Genomic DNA, 20208 nt, shown 5'->3' with positions numbered 1-20208 from the left:
CGGGGAAAACATGAGGTCAGTCCAGTCAGGCTTTTAAGTTACCTGGCCCATATAAATTCACGTCTACAGCCTCCAGTCCGGGGGATAAAACATGCAACGGCTCAGAACACGTTGGTCCTTCTCTTATAATGTCTGAATCACTCATTGCATTGGCAAGGATGATTAATTAACTCACTCAACCCGCGCGCGCGCACACACAAACAAGTATGCAAGCACGCACGCACGCGGACAAATAAAACGTGTACCAGTAAGCTACCCACTGCCCTATTGATTTCTCCAAATCACACGTATTTACGCAATAGAGGGTGAATGATTAACAATATTCATGTCATTCCCGTGACTAGAAATTAAATTAAATGAATGTCCCGGAATTCAGCACTTTATTCGTGTTTTATTTGTGTAAGCACTTTGGCACTTTATTTTTGTATGCAATTCTTTGATTGGGAAGGTCAATTTGGGACCACTGTTGTTCTCCCCGAGTCCGCAACATTCAGTGCCCCCCCCCCCCCCCCCCCCAGTACTTTATAGTTTTGTATCTATGTCTGTCTTGTATGTCTTGCTGCAAAACCAATTGCCCTCCGGGAACAAATAAAGTTGAAAGTTGAAGTTGAAGTTGAAATTCAAGTAAACTTTTATACTCATGAACATATTGGCTTAATTCAACAGGATTGCAAGTACTGATAAATAATGCAGGATTCAGATAGTTTCTCTTACACCTAGACGCGTTTACAATACAGACAAACAGTATGCTTATCAAATATGCTAAAGTTAGCAGCAACCTACTTCAAAGGCACAACTTCCACTGGCACTTCTCATCCAGAAAAATCTGTGGAAACTAGAGAATTTTCCGTTAAACTGATGCTGCCTTCATGTACTCCTCGTAATTTCCTCTTTCATCTTCGGAAATGGTAAATATAGTCATTGTCAAGTGCTTTTTGGTTGCTGTTTATTCATTTCAGAAACCAAGGTGCACATAGCTAAGAGGGTAAACTGCTCACCAGGCATGCAGTTGATGTTTTAATCTATTTATGGAAAAGATACAGTAAATGAGTCGCAACTAAAAGTTTAACAGAGAGTGAAAATAGACACACACGACAGTACCATTAATTGTTGACACGACTTCCATGCTCTCCACCCCCTAAACATCCTATCAGAGCAACTCGGGTAAAAAAAAAAAAAATCCCAGTCATATCCCACTTTGTTGGGTCGTTCATGTTCTTTTTAACCCCAATAAAATATGTTTCCGACAGTACAGGAAAGCAGCATGATACAACGTCATTGCTGTTACCATGGACACAGAGTAGCAACAGCGCTCCACGTTTCATTCGCGCACAACAGGTAAACTGAGGCAAAAAAAACCCCAAAAAAACATCTGTTACTCCGTCCGTAACCTATTAATTTGAAATTCCATTCTTCTCCTTAAGACTGTTTACCAAAGGAGTAATTTCATAGTTCTTCTGTAACGGTTGCACTCTGTACTTACGAGTAAACCTGATGTCACTTTATACACTCCAGCTACAGGTTGGTAACTGTAAGTAATTTATAGGTAGCTAGCTTAGGTTAACTAACCTAGCTTAACTTTAACGGTTAGCTAGCTACATGAGTGATGTAACATTAGTGGTAAATAAAAAGGGGGTGAACTATGACCTCCAGTGGGCTATCATCATAACAAACAACTACCTATATAGGTTAAGTAAAAATCAATATTTCTTTCAGAAAAGCATAATTTTTTTTCTCTCGCCTAAATAGACCCTATCCCCTAACGTCCATCAGTTTGGTAATACTTAGGTGTGCTTTAAGTCTAATCTGAAGCAAATCTGCATATAAATACATGACATGCTGTTTTTGTTTCTGTAAGTTACAGTAGATGGAGAGCCTAGAGCTGGCTGAGCTGGAGGATGTTTTCAGTAACATCCATGTTGGGACTCCTGAACTCCCACTGTGAGGTTACTCACTCCACACACACACTTGAAAAATGAATCTCTACAATTCACACAAAGCAAGGAACAAATATTGAAAATGCAATTTTTACATACCAGTTATAAATGGGTATCCTCATGACATCTTGCTTGTTTCGAGGCTGGTATATAGGGTTGCTAAAACTTTATTGACAATAGAAGACCCATGGGTCAAGATGAGGTTACCACAGTGCATTAACTTATGGTACACTTTTGTCCAGTGTAAGTAGGGCATATGGTCATTGCCTCATAAGTTTTTCTACCTGGACCATCATAAACACGGTGAGGGAATTTCTCCCTAATAATGTTTGCAAAATGGTGGGCCTATAGGAACACTCACACAGAAACACCTATTACATGATATGAGTTTGAGCAAGTTTGAATCAATGAATAGATAGTAGGAATATTATTTCTCTCTGTAGCCTGTAAGCTACTATAGTGTGAGAACGCATAAATGACCGACAGAACAACAAACAAACAGGTAGACAAATAGACAAAAAAATAGAACGACAAATTAATTAATAATTGATACATTAATTGATTGATTGAAATAATCTTTGTACTCCATCCTTCACTGAACTGACCCCAGCTGGACAAAGGAAGGGGATCTGTCTCAATGTCCCGCCTCCTACAAGGTGAACTCCCACCAGGAGCGACGGCTATTGGCCATCGCTGACCACTTCCGCTGTCAGTACACACACTTCTACCCCGACCGCAAACCTCTGCTGCTCTGCCCTGTCAACGAGTGTGGTGTTAAGGTAAATGACATAGGCACACACACACACACACACACAGATTTTTGTTAACTTACATTAGCATTAGTAATGTCACTCTAATACCCTGCCTCTCAACTTACTGTATCTGCTTTTTTTTTTTATCTCCTCTCTTCTCTTTCTTTTCTTCTCTCTTTCTTCTTGCACTTGTTTCTGTTCCTCTACTCTTTCCCTTTTCCATCTGCTTTGCTCTAACTCTACTTTTCTCTTTCCCTCTCACACATTTGTTCATATATTATGACATTCATATCCAGATAAGAGCCATTCTCAAACTGCAGCACCTACTTGAAGTGTTCCTAGAATGGGCTCAGGAGTAAACCTGGGCCTCAGCAAAATTACCCCCAATCCCCACATCTACCACATTGTACAGGAAACAATGAAACAACCCATATGTCTGTCTCTCTAATACCTGTTTATGTTTTTTCTAATAACCAGAAGTTTGTGTCTACGACCCTGCGGTCCACACTGCTGCCCTACTCTGAGCTCTACAGCTGGGACAGTTGTGCCTCCTTTGTAGCCGACTGTCTGTCGCTGGAGCTTCTGGAGCCGCCCGTCGACCCGGTCAGAAACACAACACGCACTAGTGCAGAAAACAAACTTTTCAACAACCGCAGTGGCTGTTTTTTTGACATGCATTTGAATACACATGTATATATGCACATACAGACACACTGAAAGGGAGCGTGTGTTGTCGCTCTCCCAGCCCAGGTACCTGTTCTCCCCCACCTTGGTGCTGCGGAGCCAGAGGGGCACGTGCTTCGACTTCTCCACCCTGCTGTGCAGCCTGCTGCTCGGCGCCGGCTACAACGCTTACTGTGTCAGCGGCTACGCGGTCAAGGAGATGTGTCTGATCAACCAGAGCCGGCAGGAGTGCCCCCTCCTGGTCACTGAGGTCAAGGTCAGTGCTGTTGTTGCTGTAACCACTGAGCTACACTGCTGCACTTTCTGTGTGGAGTTTGTATGTTCTCTCCATATTTACCTGGGTTTCCTCCCACAGTCCAAACACATGCAAGTCAGGTGGATCGGAGACTTTAAATTGCCAATAGGTGTGATTGTGAGTGTATGTTTACCTGTGTTAGCCCTGTGATGGACTATCAACCTGTCCAGCGTGACCCTGAATAGGAATAATCAGGTTTAGAAAATGAATGAATGCATAAATGAATATGTATGCCTGTTGTCCTGATGTTCCCCGCTGCTCTCTTACTGTTTTCCCACTTACTCCGCCTGTGTGTGTGTGTGTGTTTGTACATGTATTGTGTGCGTGCATATGCAGGATGCGATAACAGAGCCGAAGCCACAGGTGAACAAATACACTGTGAAGCCTCCCAGGGAGCTGAAGAGTCACTTTGAGAAGCGACAGGAGAAGAAGAAACAGGAAGAGGCCCAGGCCGCGCTGCTGAAAAAACAACAGGAAGCTCAACGACTACAGGAGGTAACATTATGGTTCTAATGTTGAAAACTACTGCTATATTTTAACTGGGAGTGGAGTTGATATCATCCCCCAAAAAATCTCCATCTATGTTTCTTCCTAAAGAAAAAAGGTATAAATGGATTTCCATTTTTTAATCTATTTCTTTGTTAACTCTAAGATCACCTCTCACTTGTCTTGGGGTCAAAGGATTGGAAAAACTTTTGTAATTAATTATTTAAAACCCCAAACCCCTCTATTATTTGAATAATAAAGAGGTTTTGATAATTAGGCTAGATGTTGTTCTTAGATAAAAAGTTGGATATTGTATTATATTGTCACATTTTTCAGCTAATTGTCTTGCTGCTATTACAAATAAAATGTTGTAGGCTGTTAGACACACTCAAATGAAATAGTATATTATTGACAGGCATGTGGATTTGAATTTTTGAAAATAAAAATAATTGCAGGCCTACAGGAGGTGACATTCTAAGCTGATCATGGTGTCTAGTAAAAAAATAAGTGTGCATAAGAAAATTACATCCAAAGAAAATGAAGAATTGCACTTTGGAAGCTTTCAGACATGGAGGGGTTAAAAAGTTGAGTACTGCTGTCAGAGCCATGAATTGAGCATTGATGTACATTAGGTGATTTACTAGGTGAAACCCAACAACCTAAAATAATAAGTAGAAATTGTGTAATATGACAAATGTGTCAGAACGCACACAACTTTTGTGGCACCCATCTTCAATCATCCATCCAGTTGACGCTTCTTGTTGCTTCCCGTCTTTACGCTCCCACCTTTCTCTCGTTCCTTGCTCCTCATTTGACCTGTTTTTCCGCCCCCGCCACCCCCCACCCTCCCCAGGAGAGTGAGCAGCCCCCTCCGGACCCGTTGCTGGGCCTGCGGGTGCACTGCTGGGTGCTGGTGCTGTCGGGGAGCCGGGAGGTCCCCGAGAACTTCTTCATCGACCCGCTGACCGGCAAGAGCTACTCCACCGCCGATGACAGCTTTGTGGGCATCGAGAGCATCTGGAACAACCACAACTACTGGGTCAACATGCAGGACTGCAGTTACGGCTGCGCTGTGAGTTAAAGGCAGCCACGGATCAATCCAATCAAATGTGTATGTGTGTGTTGTATTACAGCTCCTAAAAGATTTTGCACTAGATATATCGTGTGTATGCCTGTGTCTCCTGCGCATCTGCGTGTGGTTGTTTATGTGTGTGTGTGTAGGATATGGTGTACGACCTGGAAAACGCAATGATGTGGGAGTCTGTGCTGTACGGTTCGACTAGCCAGGCGCTGTTGATCAGCTCCGCCGTGAAGAAAGAGCCTGAGTTGGCCATTCTCGACGACGATGAGGAGGTGTGTGTGTGTGTGTAAGCAATTGACACTGACCTTAAAATTTACCAATTTCTCACTTTTGCTTTTCCCGTTTCTTCTTTAAGTGTCACAACTTGGCTTTGCCCTGACTTAAACTTTTACTTCCATTCTCTCTCTCTCTCTCTCTCTCTCTCTCTCTCTCTCTCTCTCTCTCTCTCTCTCACACACACACACACACACTCTCTTTTCTCTCTTTTCTCTCTCTGTGTCCCTCTGTTTCTGACATGCAGGAGGGTTTTATATGAAACATCAGACTTTTCTTTAGAAAAGGGGGTTGATTTGGGTTTTGAGACCCAAGTTGACTGAAATTTACACCACGATATATGGACAACTTTGCTATAATAACAATAGTAACTGTTTTGAGCAATAAGGCCAGAAGATACATTTGCATTGTCATTTTTCTAGCTGTGGGGTCAAATTTTCAGCTGACCTCACCCCACAGAATCACAGCTGAAGGAAACACTGAAAGATAATTGTACCATGAGTGCAGTTCAGTTAGTGTTATGCTGAACATTTTGTTGTTGTTGTGAAGGATGAGGCCGAGGAGCCCAAGGTGTTTGAGATGCCGCGATCCTGGGTCAGCAAGATCACCGTCTCAAAACAAGGTAGCTACACACAAGCTCGATTTATCTGACCGCCTCCATGTTTCTACTTCTCTCAGTTCTCTCTCTGTTTTTATCTATCACATAACTAACCACCCTGTTTTAAAGCCTTCTCAAACCCATTTAGACATGGCACCTTGGTACTGTAAAGCGTCCACAAACCGCTGTCTCTCTCTTCTTTAGACATGGAGACTCGCTGGCCAGGCGGAGCGAAGGTGACCCACTATCGTAAAGCTAAGCTGGAGAGGTTTTCTCCCTACCTGCTGCCGGACGGCCTGGTCACACGCCTCACCACATACAAAGACCTGGACTGTGAGTCTGCCAGCCAAATGCATGAATGAATGAATGAATTCAAAACATCAAGGAATCCCATTAATCTAATGTTTAATGCTATTGTTGGGGTTGTGTGTGTGTGTGTGTGTGTGTATGTGTTGTAGGCACTGAGGCCAGCGTGGTGAAGGAGTGGTACCAGCACAGACACGACCATCTAGAGGAGAGGGAGCTGAGCAAGGCCACCGACGTCACCACAGAACGCTTCAGACCCGGACGGAGTTTCTGCCTCAAATGTAAGCCCTGTATTTTGCTGCTGTACCATGAAAACCCCCCAAAACTTGAGTTGATCTCCTCAGTGATGGTGCGTTTGTTTCGCTGGCCGGCTCAGCCCACAGGTACTTGACCCTGACCGCGGAGACTGAGCGTGAGATGGAGTTCTACGGCCACGTCCGCGCCAACGGCCTGGCGCGGAGGGCGGAGCTGCCGGGGGAAATGACGGAGACCTTCCAGGAGCGGGACGACTTCCTCTACTACCGGCACATCGTCTTCGGTCGCCACGTCCAAGTGTTGGGACCAGGAGAGACCCCCAAGCTGGGAAACCGACCGCTACAGGTAAAAATAGTTTTTAAAAAAATGAAAAGCTACTGAATGGAGTGGGAGGAGCTTTAGAAACGCTTTGACCTACTCGCTTGATTTTATTAATCAGACAAATTGTGTGTGGGTGCTTGTGTGTGTGTGTGTGCGTGCACGTAAACAGAAAGTGGTGGAGCGTTTCCACAGGAACAGGTCCAAGCCGGCCAGTGAAGACGTGGCGGAGCGAGTGTTCCTATTGGCCGAAGAGCGCATCGAGGTGACCTATCACTTGGAAGACGATCGTTTCATCCCCGCAAGTAGGAGCTTCATCAAACCTCGCAAGTCTACAGAAACACAGAAGGCCCAGGACTTCACGCCGGACATGGTCTCCGGCTTCCAGGTACGCAGACCACACACACACACACACACACACAAAGCTGTACAGTTGATTTCACAGATTTTTCAAACAAGAAGCCTTTTGAGCTGCGTTTTGGATGAGATAGTCCCAAAAATCCTGTAAAAAACACCATTTCAGTATATTTGTTTATGTGTGTGTGTGTGTGTGTGTGTGTTTGGGGGATGTCCAGGTGGATCCATTTGAGAATCCTCCTAAGAACCTGCACCTGTATGAGATGCTGGTGGTCCTGATGAACGAGGAGGAGAAGGTGACTCTCCAGATCAAAGACTCTGAGAAAGAGGTAGCCTTGTCCTCAATATCTCCTACGAAACCTGGATGTCTATGTGCACATGTGTGTGAGCATGTGTGTGTACGTGAGTGTGTGTGTACACGTGTGTAATTATTACAGCACCTAAAAGACATATGTGTGTGAAACGTACAGTATGTGTCACAACTCCAAAAAGACATAATTGTGCTGCATTTTACAAATCTGTGCACACTGTATATATATATGTGTGTGTGTGTGTGTGTGTGTGTGTGTGTGCGTGCAGGTGAGAGCCATCCTATCCTCCAGAGAGCAGGAGGAGAGTGGCATTGAGCTCCACTTCTCCATCTACAGCACAGCCTGCGCTGAGAAGGCCCGCCGCCTGAGAGAGGATATGGTGACACACACACTCACACTCACACACACACACACAGAATTAGGAATGGGAAGGCATGCCTCCAAAGTTACTGAGACAGACACAATCAAACAGAATGAGGAACGAGGAGGCACCCTACCGCAGCCAGGCTCTGGTAAACACACACACACAATGAGAAGGGTTTTATGGGAAATATGGTGTTATTATAGAGAAACACTAGCACTCGCACCTTCAGTATGGCGTTTTCACTAAGTCCCTCGCTGCCACGGCAGGAGCGCCTGGCGGAGGAGGAGCGGCGGTGGCGGCAGGAGAAGGAGAACGACATCTTGGCTCCCTTCCTGGTCCAGCTGGGCAACCCGGAGACCGTGAGCCAAGCGGCCGCCGTGCAGCTCCGCCAAGACTGTCTGGCCTACTTAAAACAGAGGCTGATAGACAAGGCCAACCTCATACAAGCACGCTTTGAAAAGGTGCAGCTCATTTACTGTGGTTTGTATACTACAGACACATGGCTCTACGTGCAAGGCTCTGAATGTTTTATTTACTGCAGTAGGTATATTAGGGGTTTAGATACCCGAGGTTCCAGTGACTAAGTTCTGCATGTTTTATTCACTACATTAGGAGTTTATATACCCAGAAATACAGAACTAGGTTCCAGAGACTAAGTTCTGCATGTTTTATTCACTACATTAGGAGTTTATATACCCAGAAATACAGAACTAGGTTCCAGAGACTAAGTTCTGCATGTTTTATTCACTACATTAGGAGTTTATATACCCAGAAATACAGAACTAGGTTCCAGAGACTAAGTTCTGCATGTTTTATTCACTACATTAGGAGTGTATATACCCAGAAATACAGAACTAGGTTCCAGAGACTAAGTTCTGCATGTTTTATTCACTACATTAGGAGTGTATATACCCAGAAATACAGAACTAGGTTCCAGAGACTAAGTTCTGCATGTTTTATTCACTACATTAGGAGTGTATATACCCAGAAATACAGAACTAGGTTCCAGAGACTAAGTTCTGCATGTTTTATTCACTACATTAGGAGTTTATATACCCAGAGATACAAAACGAGGTTCCAGAGACTAAGTTCTGCATGTTTTATTCACTACATTAGGAGTTTATATACCCAGAGATACAAAACTAGGTTTCAAGGACAAAGTTCTGCATGACCTACCTCACCCAGAGGAGTAAGCCAACCTTGTGCAATACATACACACCTCGAAAAGGTAGTTTTTTGTTTTATCTACTGTCTTTATTAGAGCCATGTGTTTCAGACACTAGGTCAGGACACAAGGGAGTTAAAATGGGTCTCCAGGTTATTTGGATGAATGGTACCTGAAGTTACTGGCTATGCTAGGTGGCCAAAGCCTTCTTGAGAGCCCTGCAACATAACATAGGCTGAATGAAATTTGGTCCAGAAGAAGAAATAAGAGACTGAGTTTGTATGTACTATGGCAGTGATTTACAAGCTTTTTGTGGGTGCACCAACATTGTCCAAAAACAAACTGTGTTTAGGAGACGCAGGAGCTGCAGCAGAAGCAACAGTGGTACCAGCAGAACCAGCCCAACATGACCAAAGAGGACGAGGACGAGTACCTCACCTACTGCTCCGACACCATGTTCAGAATACATGTTCTCAAGCTACACCTCAGCAGGTACACACACACACACACACACACACACACACACACACACACACACACATGCTATTTGAATCCACAGAATAAAATTAGAATTTAGATGAGATCCAAATATTTCAAAGGTTCAGTTTGGCTTGAGGGCATTTAAAGACACAATGAAATGGTAATTTGTGAGCATCTCGCTTCCTAAATGTGATGTATTTCCTTTTGAAACAGGATGTTGGGGCGGGACATAACGCAAGGAGGGATCATTCAAAAGTGTAAATCAATGGGATGTCAGCTAGGAAGAGAAAGACAGAAAAAAAAAATCTGTGATGGTTTTATTGGTTGGAATTTTTATGTCGCCTCCTGGTACACAATGAAGTCACCGTTAAAGATTTTCCATTTTCTAGGACGTTAAATAATGAGATTTTGATTAAAAAAAAAATACAAGAAAATAATTGGCATTAATTATCAAGTTGTATGGTATGATAGTTAGAATGAGCTAAAAAGGCGAAAAGTCATTTTTTATTTCCGTGTTGTTTTGACTCTAACAGCAAATTCCTTGTCTCAAATATGTGTGTGTGTGTGTGTGTGTTCCAGGCACAAGGACACAGCTCCTCAGAAGTACCGGGCTCTCGACGAGAAGCTGCGGCGAGACCCCCGATTGGCCCCTCATCTGCTCTACTGAGCCGATCACAGCTTCCGCCATGACACTCCATCACCTGTCTTTCAGCGCTTCCCTCTATAGCAACAAAAGTATCACAATAAACTTCTCTTCTTTTTAAAGACTGTCTTTGGCATTTGTGTTTTTCATACATGTAGATACTTTGCTACAGAGAATGAGGAATGGTTTGGAGAAAGAGAGGGAATGACATGACTGAGGTCTTGAGTCAGATTCTTCTTCTTCTGTATTAATTATCACATATGACCTTCCTCTAGTAATCCCTGCTGTTTAGATCAGACATCAGAAATGTCAAAGACCAAAGACATGTTGGATGAAGAAAACTAACTAAATCTTAACCTAAATCCAAGTGTCCAATATCTCGGATGGGAGATATCTCCCAGTATACCTATATCTCGGCAAATCCAAGTGTCGTAGAAAGCACTACCGCCCCCGTGCAGCAGGCGGCGCTGCAGGGCTAGCCGCCGCCAGCCCCAGACCTTGTGGCTTTGGCGCTGCTTCTTTGGCTTGTTAGCATCTCAGCTAGCCGCTAGCTGCCCGGTGTTGTGCAGGCTCTGCTTCTGTCTCTGGCCGATCAACATGGTCCAACTGGTGGGTTCCCTCCGAAAAGAGCTGGCCGACTCCCTGTCCACCTGCAGGGTGCTGGTGGTGGGAGCGGGAGGGATCGGCTGCGAGCTGCTGAAGAACCTCGTCCTCACCGGCTTCAAAAACATCGAAGTGGTCCGTAACAGTCTGTGTGTTTGTATGTTAGCTAGCTGGCTAACATGCTAGGTCTTTGTGCTGCGAGCTAACAGACTGTGCCTGGAGGTTTGATAGCTAGCGCACCAGTGGCCAATTAGCTATCTAACGCTAGTGAGCGGGCTCGGACTAATCCCTGGGACGGGTTACTTCCAAGATGTAAAACATACGGGACGGCTTTATGTAGTTTCTTGTCGTCTCCCTCCTGTCCTTCAGTGTGTACTCGCTGCTCACCTGTTTTGTAACACTGGACAAGCCAGAGCGTTGAACAGAAATAACATGAACAATCCCAGGAATGAAACTGGGGCAATTAGGCGCCATGAACACCGCTAACTTAGACAACTTCTTTGTGAGATGATGGCTAGCTAGCCGGTCAGTTGGCTAGGTGCCAACACAGAGACACTTAGAAAACGCTTTGTATAATTTTCTGTTTTATGCTGCAATAAAGATTATCAGTGGGTCTTATTGAAATTTGCGCCTTTTTTTGGGCAGCAGTCAGTGCAACCAGTACTTGCTTACAGCAGTTTGCGTCTAGCAGCGTTAACCTGCAGAGGCTGAGTGCTAAACATGTACGTCTACCAGTGCAGGTCAGAGGTCAGGGAGCCCTAGGGTGCTTGAGGGTGTCGCCAGTAAAATGAGTAATAGTTTCACTCGCATTCTCTCACTAGGACATGAGAGAATTTGTAATGATTGTTTTCATCAGAGGTCTCTTTGCTTTTATACACAGTTCTGCAATTCTGTCCTAAGTCGTAACTAATAACTGCAGAAATCTTGAGGTTGCTTGGACAGTCTTGCAGAATCTAGAGCATAAAGACAGGAGCAGCTGTAAACCACACTATGTCCCGTTGTTATTTTATGTCAACAGTTTTCATCCCAATCTGTACTAGTCATTCCAAACAATCCTTTTATTTTAAACACAGCAGCTGTGTCAGAAACTGTGTGTGTGGGGCTGAGGTTGACTGGAGGTGGTGGTCAAATATTCCATTACATCTATATCTACAGCTGACTGATATGAGGCACCTGTTGATTTTGGCAGATCGACTTGGACACCATCGATGTGAGCAACCTCAACCGGCAGTTCCTCTTTCAGAAGAAGCATGTGGGCAAGTCTAAAGCACAGGTATGGAAATATCAGAAAACCAGTAGTTACCGGTTGTCCACGTCATATTTTGAATGTTTCTAAAATTAGACGTTTGCTGACAGCATGCTATGTTGAACACACCCTGATGCCTATGCTTTCTTTATCAGTATGCAGCAGACTAAAAAATGTTCTGTCTGTCATTTGTACATTCCTGCCTCAGTCAGTTTCTCTGTCTCTCCTGTTGTATTGCAGGTGGCCAAGGAGAGTGTGTTGCAGTTCTGTCCCAGTGCAAACATCACAGCTTACCATGACAGCATCATGAAGTAAGGTTAAGGGCCAAATGTATTAAGGGCTTAATCTGTTGCACCTGTCTATTTCTTTTTTTCTGAAATGGAAGGATAAACCTGACTTGTCCCTGCTGATGTGTGATTACAGTCTATTTATTTTCCCAACAGCCCCGATTACAACGTGGAGTTCTTCAGAAACTTCATGCTGGTGATGAACGCTCTGGATAACAGAGGTATCCGCACCTCGCCGGTCATTTATTTACCGATCTTTACCTCCGGCATGTTCAAACGATGAGGTAAAATGGAAGCGTTTTGTCTCCCCAGCGGCCCGTAACCACGTGAACAGGATGTGTCTGGCGGCGGATATCCCTCTGATCGAGAGCGGCACCGCTGGATACCTGGGACAAGTCACCGTCATCAAGAAGGTAACGCACACACACACACATTTTTGTTACGCTAATTGTTATGACATCATGTTCCCTTGCATCCCTATCCTGTAATCCCAATTTCTGTGTGTATGTATGTATGCAAGCTTTATCTCAACAAATATCATAACCCTTCCACCTCTCACTGTGTCGCTGTCTTTCTTCCGCCTTCCTTCTTTCCTTCCCGCTCTCCCTCTTTCCCTCCCTCAGGGCCTGACAGAGTGCTACGAGTGCCAGCCGAAGCCCACCCAGAAGACCTTCCCAGGATGCACCATCAGAAACACGCCGTCTGAGCCCATTCACTGCATCGTCTGGGCCAAGTACCTCTTCAAGTAAGGCTTTTTGAATATTGTGTTCAGGCGAAGTCAGCCTTGTAGATAAAGGGCTCTGGTATCAGTTCAGGTAGATACCATTTATACCCTATTGATAACAATGGAGTGTGTGTTCCCATGGTTACCGTGCATTGTATTTCTGTGGCTACCCCAGTCAGCTGTTTGGAGAAGAGGACGCGGATCAGGAGGTGTCGCCCGACACAGCCGACCCAGAAGCTGCATGTGAGTTACGGCCTTACAGTAGTTTCACAATATCTGATGAGGACTGATGATTTTCCAGCACATACTGTATATTCAGGTGTGTTCACTGCATTTGTGATGGTCTCTATGCTTCTATATACTAATGTTTTAAGTGTTCACGCAGCAGGTTAGTTAGTCAGAAAGGCACACACCCCCCGCACTGTGTCTCTGAATGCGTGTTCTGTCAATACAGGGAACCCCGAAGAGACGGCCGCTCGCGCCATAGCCTCGGAAAAGGACGGGGACATCAAGCGCGTCTCCACCAAGGAGTGGGCGCGCTCCACAGGATACGACCCGGTCAAACTCTTCAACAAGGTACCAGACAGACACATCACACCCAGTCGGTGTAGTATTTTTAGAAACCGAACACACGCAGCGGTTTGAGCGATTTAAGCAGCACCGCCGCAGTGCATCATCATCACCGACATCACAAGCTTGCTTTTGATTGACTCTCCTCTCCAGCTCTTCAAAGATGACATCATGTACCTGCTGACCATGGACAAGCTGTGGAAGAAGAGGAAAGCTCCTCTGCCCCTGGACTGGCAGCAGCTAGAGAACCACGGTATGTCTATGAAATATTTATGTCAGTCTATTTTTTATTTTAGCTCTGTTAATAGTTCTTATAGACTGGCTGCAGAGCCGTGGTCCCTTATTGGCAGTCCTCATTCCTCTAAGGTGCTATTTTAGAATTTGGGGCACAGGTTTAGATTTATTATGGACAGGGTAAGGCCAGGTTAAGGGCATCTATTAGTGAAGGTTAGGTTTAGCTGTTGGAGGATGAATGTAGTCAGTTGTGTTAAGTGTAAACACAGAATATCGCAGTTGTTACAAAAACTGTAACTCCAATCTCAGTGATTTTCATGTTTTCACTTCAGTTGAAGGTTTCCATGTTCCTCTATGGGTTGAGAAAAGTCTACAACCTTTGGTCTTATGAAACCCTTTCAAAACCCCATTGGATAAACTCAAAAATGTATGGTGGTCAAGCTGAAAACAAGGCTGTGTTTCTTAGTTCCTAAAAAGTTGATATTTTGGAGATATTCTGATTTTACTGGCATTAATAGAAACCAGTTGTAGTATACACTTTAATCACATTTCTGTAAGTGTGATCAAGCTGCACATGTGTAGTTGGTGACGAAAAGTTAATTAGGTTATTAGGGGAGATGTCACTTTATAGAATCCTGTAAAACGCCTTAATCACACTATTGTCTTAATCAGACTGTTGGCAATATTCATATTATTGTGCACATGTAAAGTAGCCACTGTATGCCTGCATGTCTCTTGACTGGCTGATGCATGTATCTCCATCTGTTTGACTCTGTGTGTGTGTGTCCCAGCCTGTCCTCAGGAGGAGTCTCCAGGTTCAGGATTAAAGGACCAGCAGGTCCTGGGTGTCTGGGGCTGCTGCCAGCTGTTCAGGCACAGCGTGGAGACTCTCCGCTCGCAGCTGGAGCAGAAGGGCGACGGGGCCGAGCTGGTCTGGGACAAGGTAAGACACACACACAAACTTAAAGCCCCTACGTGTAGAATATTTATCTCAATACAGCATTTTCAAATTGATGCTGATAGCCATATCGTGCCATAAAAATGCAGGATGGATAGAGAAAAGAGTTCAGGCCTAATAAGAAACCTCCTGTTGTTAATTTTTGATACAGTGCAGGATTGTAACCACTCACCATACTTGGATACATGGCTGACCACATACACAGACACCGTGAAATAAATGCATAATCTAATCTGTCTAATCTGAGTGTGTATCCTCTTGTCAGGACGACCCTCCAGCCATGGACTTCGTTACCGCGGCAGCCAATCTGCGAATGCACATCTTTAGCATGAACATGAAGAGTCGCTTCGACGTCAAGTGTAAGTTGGCTGTAGTGTCTCGCCGTCTTTTTCACTAGGGAATTGGTTACATTGGCGTGAATGAGTTTTACAAGATGTTTTTGAAGTAACTAAAAAGTTACTTGACAAACATCAGAGGCTCTAAGACAGCCTCAGGGGAGAAACTAGGATGTGGTATTTGCTCTGTTTCATTAAGTGTACATATTCTTGTGAATTTGCTTTGGCACATGAGTTATGTTTGGTTTATTTGTTGATTCGTTTGTCCGGTTCAGCCATGGCGGGTAACATCATCCCAGCTATTGCTACGACCAACGCCGTCATCGCTGGTCTCATCGTGCTGGAAGGGCTCAAGATCCTGTCTGGGGAGCTGGAATCCTGTCGCACGGTTAGTTCAACTGCCACCAACTATCCAGAACTCAGGTTTTTCATACTCCGAAAATGACATGTAAACACAGTCGTGAGCTCTGTCGTCTTCTCCCTTTCAATGTCTGTCTCTTTTTGCCACGTCTCCAGATCTTCCTGAACAAGCGGCCCAACCTCCGGAAGAAGCTGCTGGTCCCGTGCGTCCTGGACCCGCCCAGTGCCAACTGCTACGTCTGCGTCAGCAAGCCCGAGGTCACCGTCAAGCTCAACGTCCACAAAACCATGGTCCTCTCCCTGCAGGACAGGGTAATGCGACAGAACGCCATCTTGACCCCACAAAAGAGGGAACATCACTCTCCCATTTTTGATTCCAAGATTTTGACAGATCTTGGAATGAGGCGTCGCTCCACTGCATTCTGGAATTTATATAATAATTACACTTATTGGCCTAAGGGGGGCATGAAATTTGGCCCAAATAGTGACTGCATCACGTGGGGGACGACATGTTTACTGCTGCCTTGTTCAGATGGTGCTGATTTGATGTTTCGTCTGTTGGTTCAGATCCTGAAGGAGAAGTTCGGCATGGTGGCTCCAGATGTTCAGATAGAAGACGGGAAAGGAACCATCCTCATCTCCTCAGAGGAGGGAGAGACAGAAGGTAAGGAGGAGGGAGAGAGAAACGGCAAGATGGCAGCAGCATCATCTCCTCTAAGGGCGTGCTCACACTATCTGGCTTTTCCCCATTCACTTTCTTATGAAAAAAAAAGCCGTTAGCAGATTGAAAGAAGCAGAAAAGTGTGGACACATCCTAAGGAGGGAGCTATAGGAGAGGGAGCTATAGGAGAGGGAGGGAGAGAGAGAGGGAGGGAGAGAGGGATGGAGACCCGAAGGAAGGAGAGGAGGAGAAACGGGGACAGATGGAGAGAGAGACAGAAGGTGAGGAGAAAAGAGAGTCGGGGAGTGCATCATCACTTCTCTAAGGAGATAGAGACACAGATGGGAGGCAGATGGGAGGAAGAAGCAGGGAGAGTATCTCTACTCTCCCTGCTTCTTCCTCCCATCAGATTTGAGACTGAAGACGGGAAATAAAAGAGGGAAGGGGGACAGACAGAAGAGAAGGACTGAGGGGAAGAATGAATAACAAAGTAAATGTAAGGGATGAGAGGAAGTAACGCAATAAAAGGGAGAAATGTATTATTTAGGGGAGTGGTGGTAGGATGAGAGATGGAACAGTGAAGTAGAGCGATTCTCCAGCAGGACAGAAGAGGGCGCTCAGGTAGCATCTGTCAGTTCTGAGCTCCAACACATGCTGCCTGGATAGTAGGAAATTTAAAGCAGATAGCACCCCAGTTAACATGAATAATGACATGCATCACAATTACTAAAGGGAAAACTGGGAGAGAGAAAACAGTGTTTTACCTCATCACCATTCCCCTTGTTCAATTTTAAATTGGCCAATTGTGCCTCCATGGTCTGTTTTGGTTGTAGTTATAATAGTAGAACTGGAAATCAGCAATAGTCCTTTGATTTATTCTTATTATAATTTTCAGTTTAAGTTATGTATGTGTTTGGCCCTTTCTGTGATGGAAAGATGAGGAAAACCCTTCTAAGTTGGGACATTTTGTCAGTTTCTGCAAAGGGAAAATTTTAGAGTTAGGGTTAAAGTTAGAATTGGGGTCGATAAGTTCATTGAAATTGGCTTAGGGTTAGTTTAAATGTTGTTTAATGATGTCCTAAAACCTAAATGCATTTCAAAACTATCAAGGATGATTAAATAATTGGACTAATTTCCATAGTGGACCACAATCTTAAAAGCATTTGGCGAGTATGTTTTGGGTTTAGGGAATGGGAGTAGATGAATGGAATGTCCTCACATGTATAGTAATTAGAAACACGTGTTTGTTATTGTGTGTGTGTGTGTGATTTCCCATCCTGTCCGTCTCTCCGCTCACAGCCAACAACAGTAAATTCCTGTCTGACTTTGGGATCCGCAACGGCAGCCGCCTCCAAGCCGACGACTTCCTCCAAGACTACACACTCCTCATCAATGTCCTGCACACGTACGTCCCCCTGTGTGTGTGTGTGTGTGTGTGTGTGTGTGTGTCCCTGCATATTTAGAATGCACAGGTTCATGTGGTGATGTCTCAGTTCGATACATTATATTTCATGATGGCTCTGTAGTAGTAAATGAAAATTGTGTGTGTGTCTGTTCTCATTCCAGTGAGGAGCTAGAGAAGGATGTGGAGTTTGAGGTGGTGGGCGATGCCCCAGATAAAGCCCCGCCCCCTCCCACTAACCAGGAAGAGGCGAACAGCATCACCAACGGCAATAAGGACTCCGCCCAGCCTTCCACCTCCTCTAAAGGTCAGCGGGGGCAGAGAATATCACTATCATGGCTACTGTTGCTAGGGTTGCTAGGGTTCCACTGTAGCAACAAGGCCATGACTCATATTACCCAGAGCCACGGACACACAGGATTAGCATGAGCAAGAACAGGCATTCCTCCATAAAGTTGCCATGGTACACCAGGAAATGTCAGCACTCCTTTTTCCAAGCTTGATTCATAAAGTTTAAAGAGTACAGTCGCTCCTGTCTTTTCTCTGAGTATTAGGGACGGGGCGATATATCGAAATTCGAAAAATGTGACAATTTATCCGAGTGTGACCGCTCTTGTCCGCCGCCTTTCAGCTCCAGCGGAGGCCGACGACGTCATGATCGTCGACTCCGACGAGGAGGAGGAGGAGGGGGCGCCGTCCTCCAGCTCTGCCGCCGCGGCGACCAGCGGCACCAAGAGGAAGCACCAGGACGCAGAGACCGGCGAGGCCTCCGCCAAGCGCCCACGGACCAACCAATCGAGCGCAGCCGCCGCCGATGATGACGACGACGACGACATCATCGCTCTGGACTAGCCCCCTCCCCCCGGTCTCCCGAGAGACAGAGAACTCTTTGATATTTTTTGTCGTTTTGACTCACAGACAGATGGTTGGCTGAAAAAAGAAAAAAAAAACCTCTGACGAAGAACAATTTAACTGTTCTGGTCCATCTTTCGTCATTACCTTTTTTCCCTCCTCTGTGTTTGTGCTTTCATACTCCCTCAGCTCTCCTCCTCACATGATGCTGTAAATAGATTATACATGTAAAAAAAAAAACACGTTTTGAAAAATTGCTAGTCCTTTTTTTTTTTTGTTGTTATTTTTCTTCATTTCCGGTCCCTATAAAATGCTTCTCTTGAGATGGTAAAAAAAAAAAAAGTGCTTTTTTTTTTTTGTATTTTTTATAAGCGTACTGTATTTCTCATGCTACACAAGTCAGGGTGTTTTCTGTGCTTTGTCGTCAGGTTACAGAAGAAAAAAAAAAGATTTCAAAACCAAAACCTTTTCCTGAGTTTTAATATGGATCTCAGTGTTTTCTGAAGGGACGGTTAACCAGACCCCAAGAGTCTGCAAGAGAGTTTGGCCAGATTGTGCCATGGGCGTTAGTTTGCTACCTCTTTTCTAGAACTAACATGTTTTGGCTGCAAATAATGTAACCATGCCCTCCATAACACCGTCATGGTGAAATGTCCAGCTGTTAAAGAGAATAAAAAAAAAAGTTTCTCTGCAACAGCCATGGAGCAGCATAGTGGATTTGCAATGACTGAAGTGTGTCCTTCAAAGGCTCCGGTTAAGCACAAGCGGGTTAGATCTAGGCTAGTAGTACTGACATGTAAACTTGTTACAGTAGATGTTTAAGTGGCATGTTGATTCGGTTTGTCTACTGGCTGGTTCGGCAAAGTTAAGTGTTTGTTCAATGCTGTTCAAGACGGAGCTCAAGCAGAGACGCAGTAGTGTGTTCTGACCCGAACCGATCGTTTCTAGTTCTCACCACAGGGGTTAAACTGGGTCACGTGAAGGTGGGGGAGCCCTGCATTTATATTGATGCCTTTGGGGTTTTTCCAGGTTGTTCCGGGTGTTGGGCACAGGAACACAGGCTTTAGGTGCTGCAGTTCCGCTCCTGCCGCCTTCTCCAGTTTAACCCCCCGTGTCCGTGTTCATAATTTCATATTTCATTGTAATCTGACCTGTTGTTGAGAGGCCTTCAGAGCCCTTTGGACCAAGATGGTGAAGACAGAATAAACTCATCAAGTACAGCCGCTTCTTGTTTTCTTGCCTTGTTTGTTTGTCATTTTGGTGCACAGGCATAAGGCACGATAAAGGAATGAGGAAGGAATCTTACCCATCCAGATTCTAAAGATTGCATAAGAGAAAATGACATAGCAACCTCCAGTCAACTGTCTCAAAATATGAATATGGCCAATGTTAATGTTTTTTGATTTTCTACCTGTGCCTGCTTAGTAAAGTAAGTCTCATGTTTTTCTCTGAACTGAGGAATAGCCTCATTACAACCAGAAAATATCTAGTCATTTTTCAGGTTGAATTCCCTAAACCCCCCCCTGCTGAATCATTACACATCTGAAACCCAGTTCTTTTATCTGCCAGAACATTCATTCACCAGCAGATCACCTTGAGATTGTGTGTGAGCAGCTGTATGTGGGTTTTCATGGGGACTCGCGCAAATATTTTGTGTGTGTTCAGGTCAGG

General features: G+C 44.7%; 2 protein-coding genes across 3 annotated transcripts; both read left to right on the top strand.

Annotated features, from left to right (window-relative positions):
* Positions 1-1867: 1867 nt before the first annotated feature.
* On the top strand, positions 1868-10329 carry ccdc135 (coiled-coil domain containing 135). The gene is made up of 17 exons (XM_071914037.2): positions 1868-1941; positions 2548-2716; positions 3167-3292; positions 3435-3629; positions 4005-4163; positions 5008-5226; positions 5376-5507; positions 6058-6130; positions 6311-6439; positions 6565-6693; positions 6789-7012; positions 7158-7373; positions 7561-7671; positions 7922-8032; positions 8284-8478; positions 9535-9674; positions 10242-10329. The coding sequence occupies exons 1-17, from the start codon at positions 1868-1870 to the stop codon at positions 10327-10329; spliced, it is 2490 nt and encodes an 829-aa protein (XP_071770138.2).
* A 537-nt stretch (positions 10330-10866) lies between these two features.
* uba2 (ubiquitin-like modifier activating enzyme 2) lies at positions 10867-19754 on the top strand. 2 transcript variants are annotated; one of them, XM_071914060.2, is made up of 17 exons: positions 10867-11043; positions 12098-12181; positions 12395-12465; positions 12598-12662; positions 12754-12854; positions 13065-13186; positions 13341-13408; positions 13620-13741; positions 13889-13988; positions 14761-14912; positions 15193-15286; positions 15538-15650; positions 15779-15934; positions 16190-16286; positions 17583-17688; positions 17850-17992; positions 18317-19754. In XM_071914060.2, exons 1-17 carry the CDS (start codon positions 10903-10905, stop codon positions 18535-18537), a joined length of 1956 nt encoding a protein of 651 aa, XP_071770161.2. In that variant the 5' UTR covers positions 10867-10902; the 3' UTR covers positions 18538-19754. The 2 variants fall into 2 exon arrangements, with proteins under 2 accessions (XP_071770161.2, XP_071770165.2); XM_071914064.2 differs by having other exon boundaries at positions 10940-11043; positions 12064-12181.
* Positions 19755-20208: the final 454 nt, after the last annotated feature.

Source organism: Centroberyx gerrardi, chromosome 4, assembly GCF_048128805.1.
Source record: "Centroberyx gerrardi isolate f3 chromosome 4, fCenGer3.hap1.cur.20231027, whole genome shotgun sequence".
In the NCBI taxonomy this organism is placed as follows: Eukaryota; Metazoa; Chordata; class Actinopteri; order Beryciformes; family Berycidae; genus Centroberyx; species Centroberyx gerrardi.
Note: the sequence above shows the minus strand (reverse complement) of the source record. Positions and strands in the feature narration are given on the sequence as shown.

Coding starts and splice junctions, on each gene's coding strand:
- ccdc135 (XM_071914037.2), top strand. CDS start 1,868: ATGGAGAGCCTAGAGCTGGCTGAGCTGGAGGATGTTTTCAGTAACATC. Junction 2,717..3,166: donor TCAACGAGTGTGGTGTTAAG/GTAAATGACATA, acceptor TCTAATAACCAG/AAGTTTGTGTCTACGACCCT. Junction 3,293..3,434: donor TGGAGCCGCCCGTCGACCCG/GTCAGAAACACA, acceptor TCGCTCTCCCAG/CCCAGGTACCTGTTCTCCCC.
- uba2 (XM_071914060.2), top strand. CDS start 10,903: ATGGTCCAACTGGTGGGTTCCCTCCGAAAAGAGCTGGCCGACTCCCTG. Junction 14,913..15,192: donor CCGAGCTGGTCTGGGACAAG/GTAAGACACACA, acceptor TCCTCTTGTCAG/GACGACCCTCCAGCCATGGA. Junction 15,287..15,537: donor GAGTCGCTTCGACGTCAAGT/GTAAGTTGGCTG, acceptor TGTCCGGTTCAG/CCATGGCGGGTAACATCATC.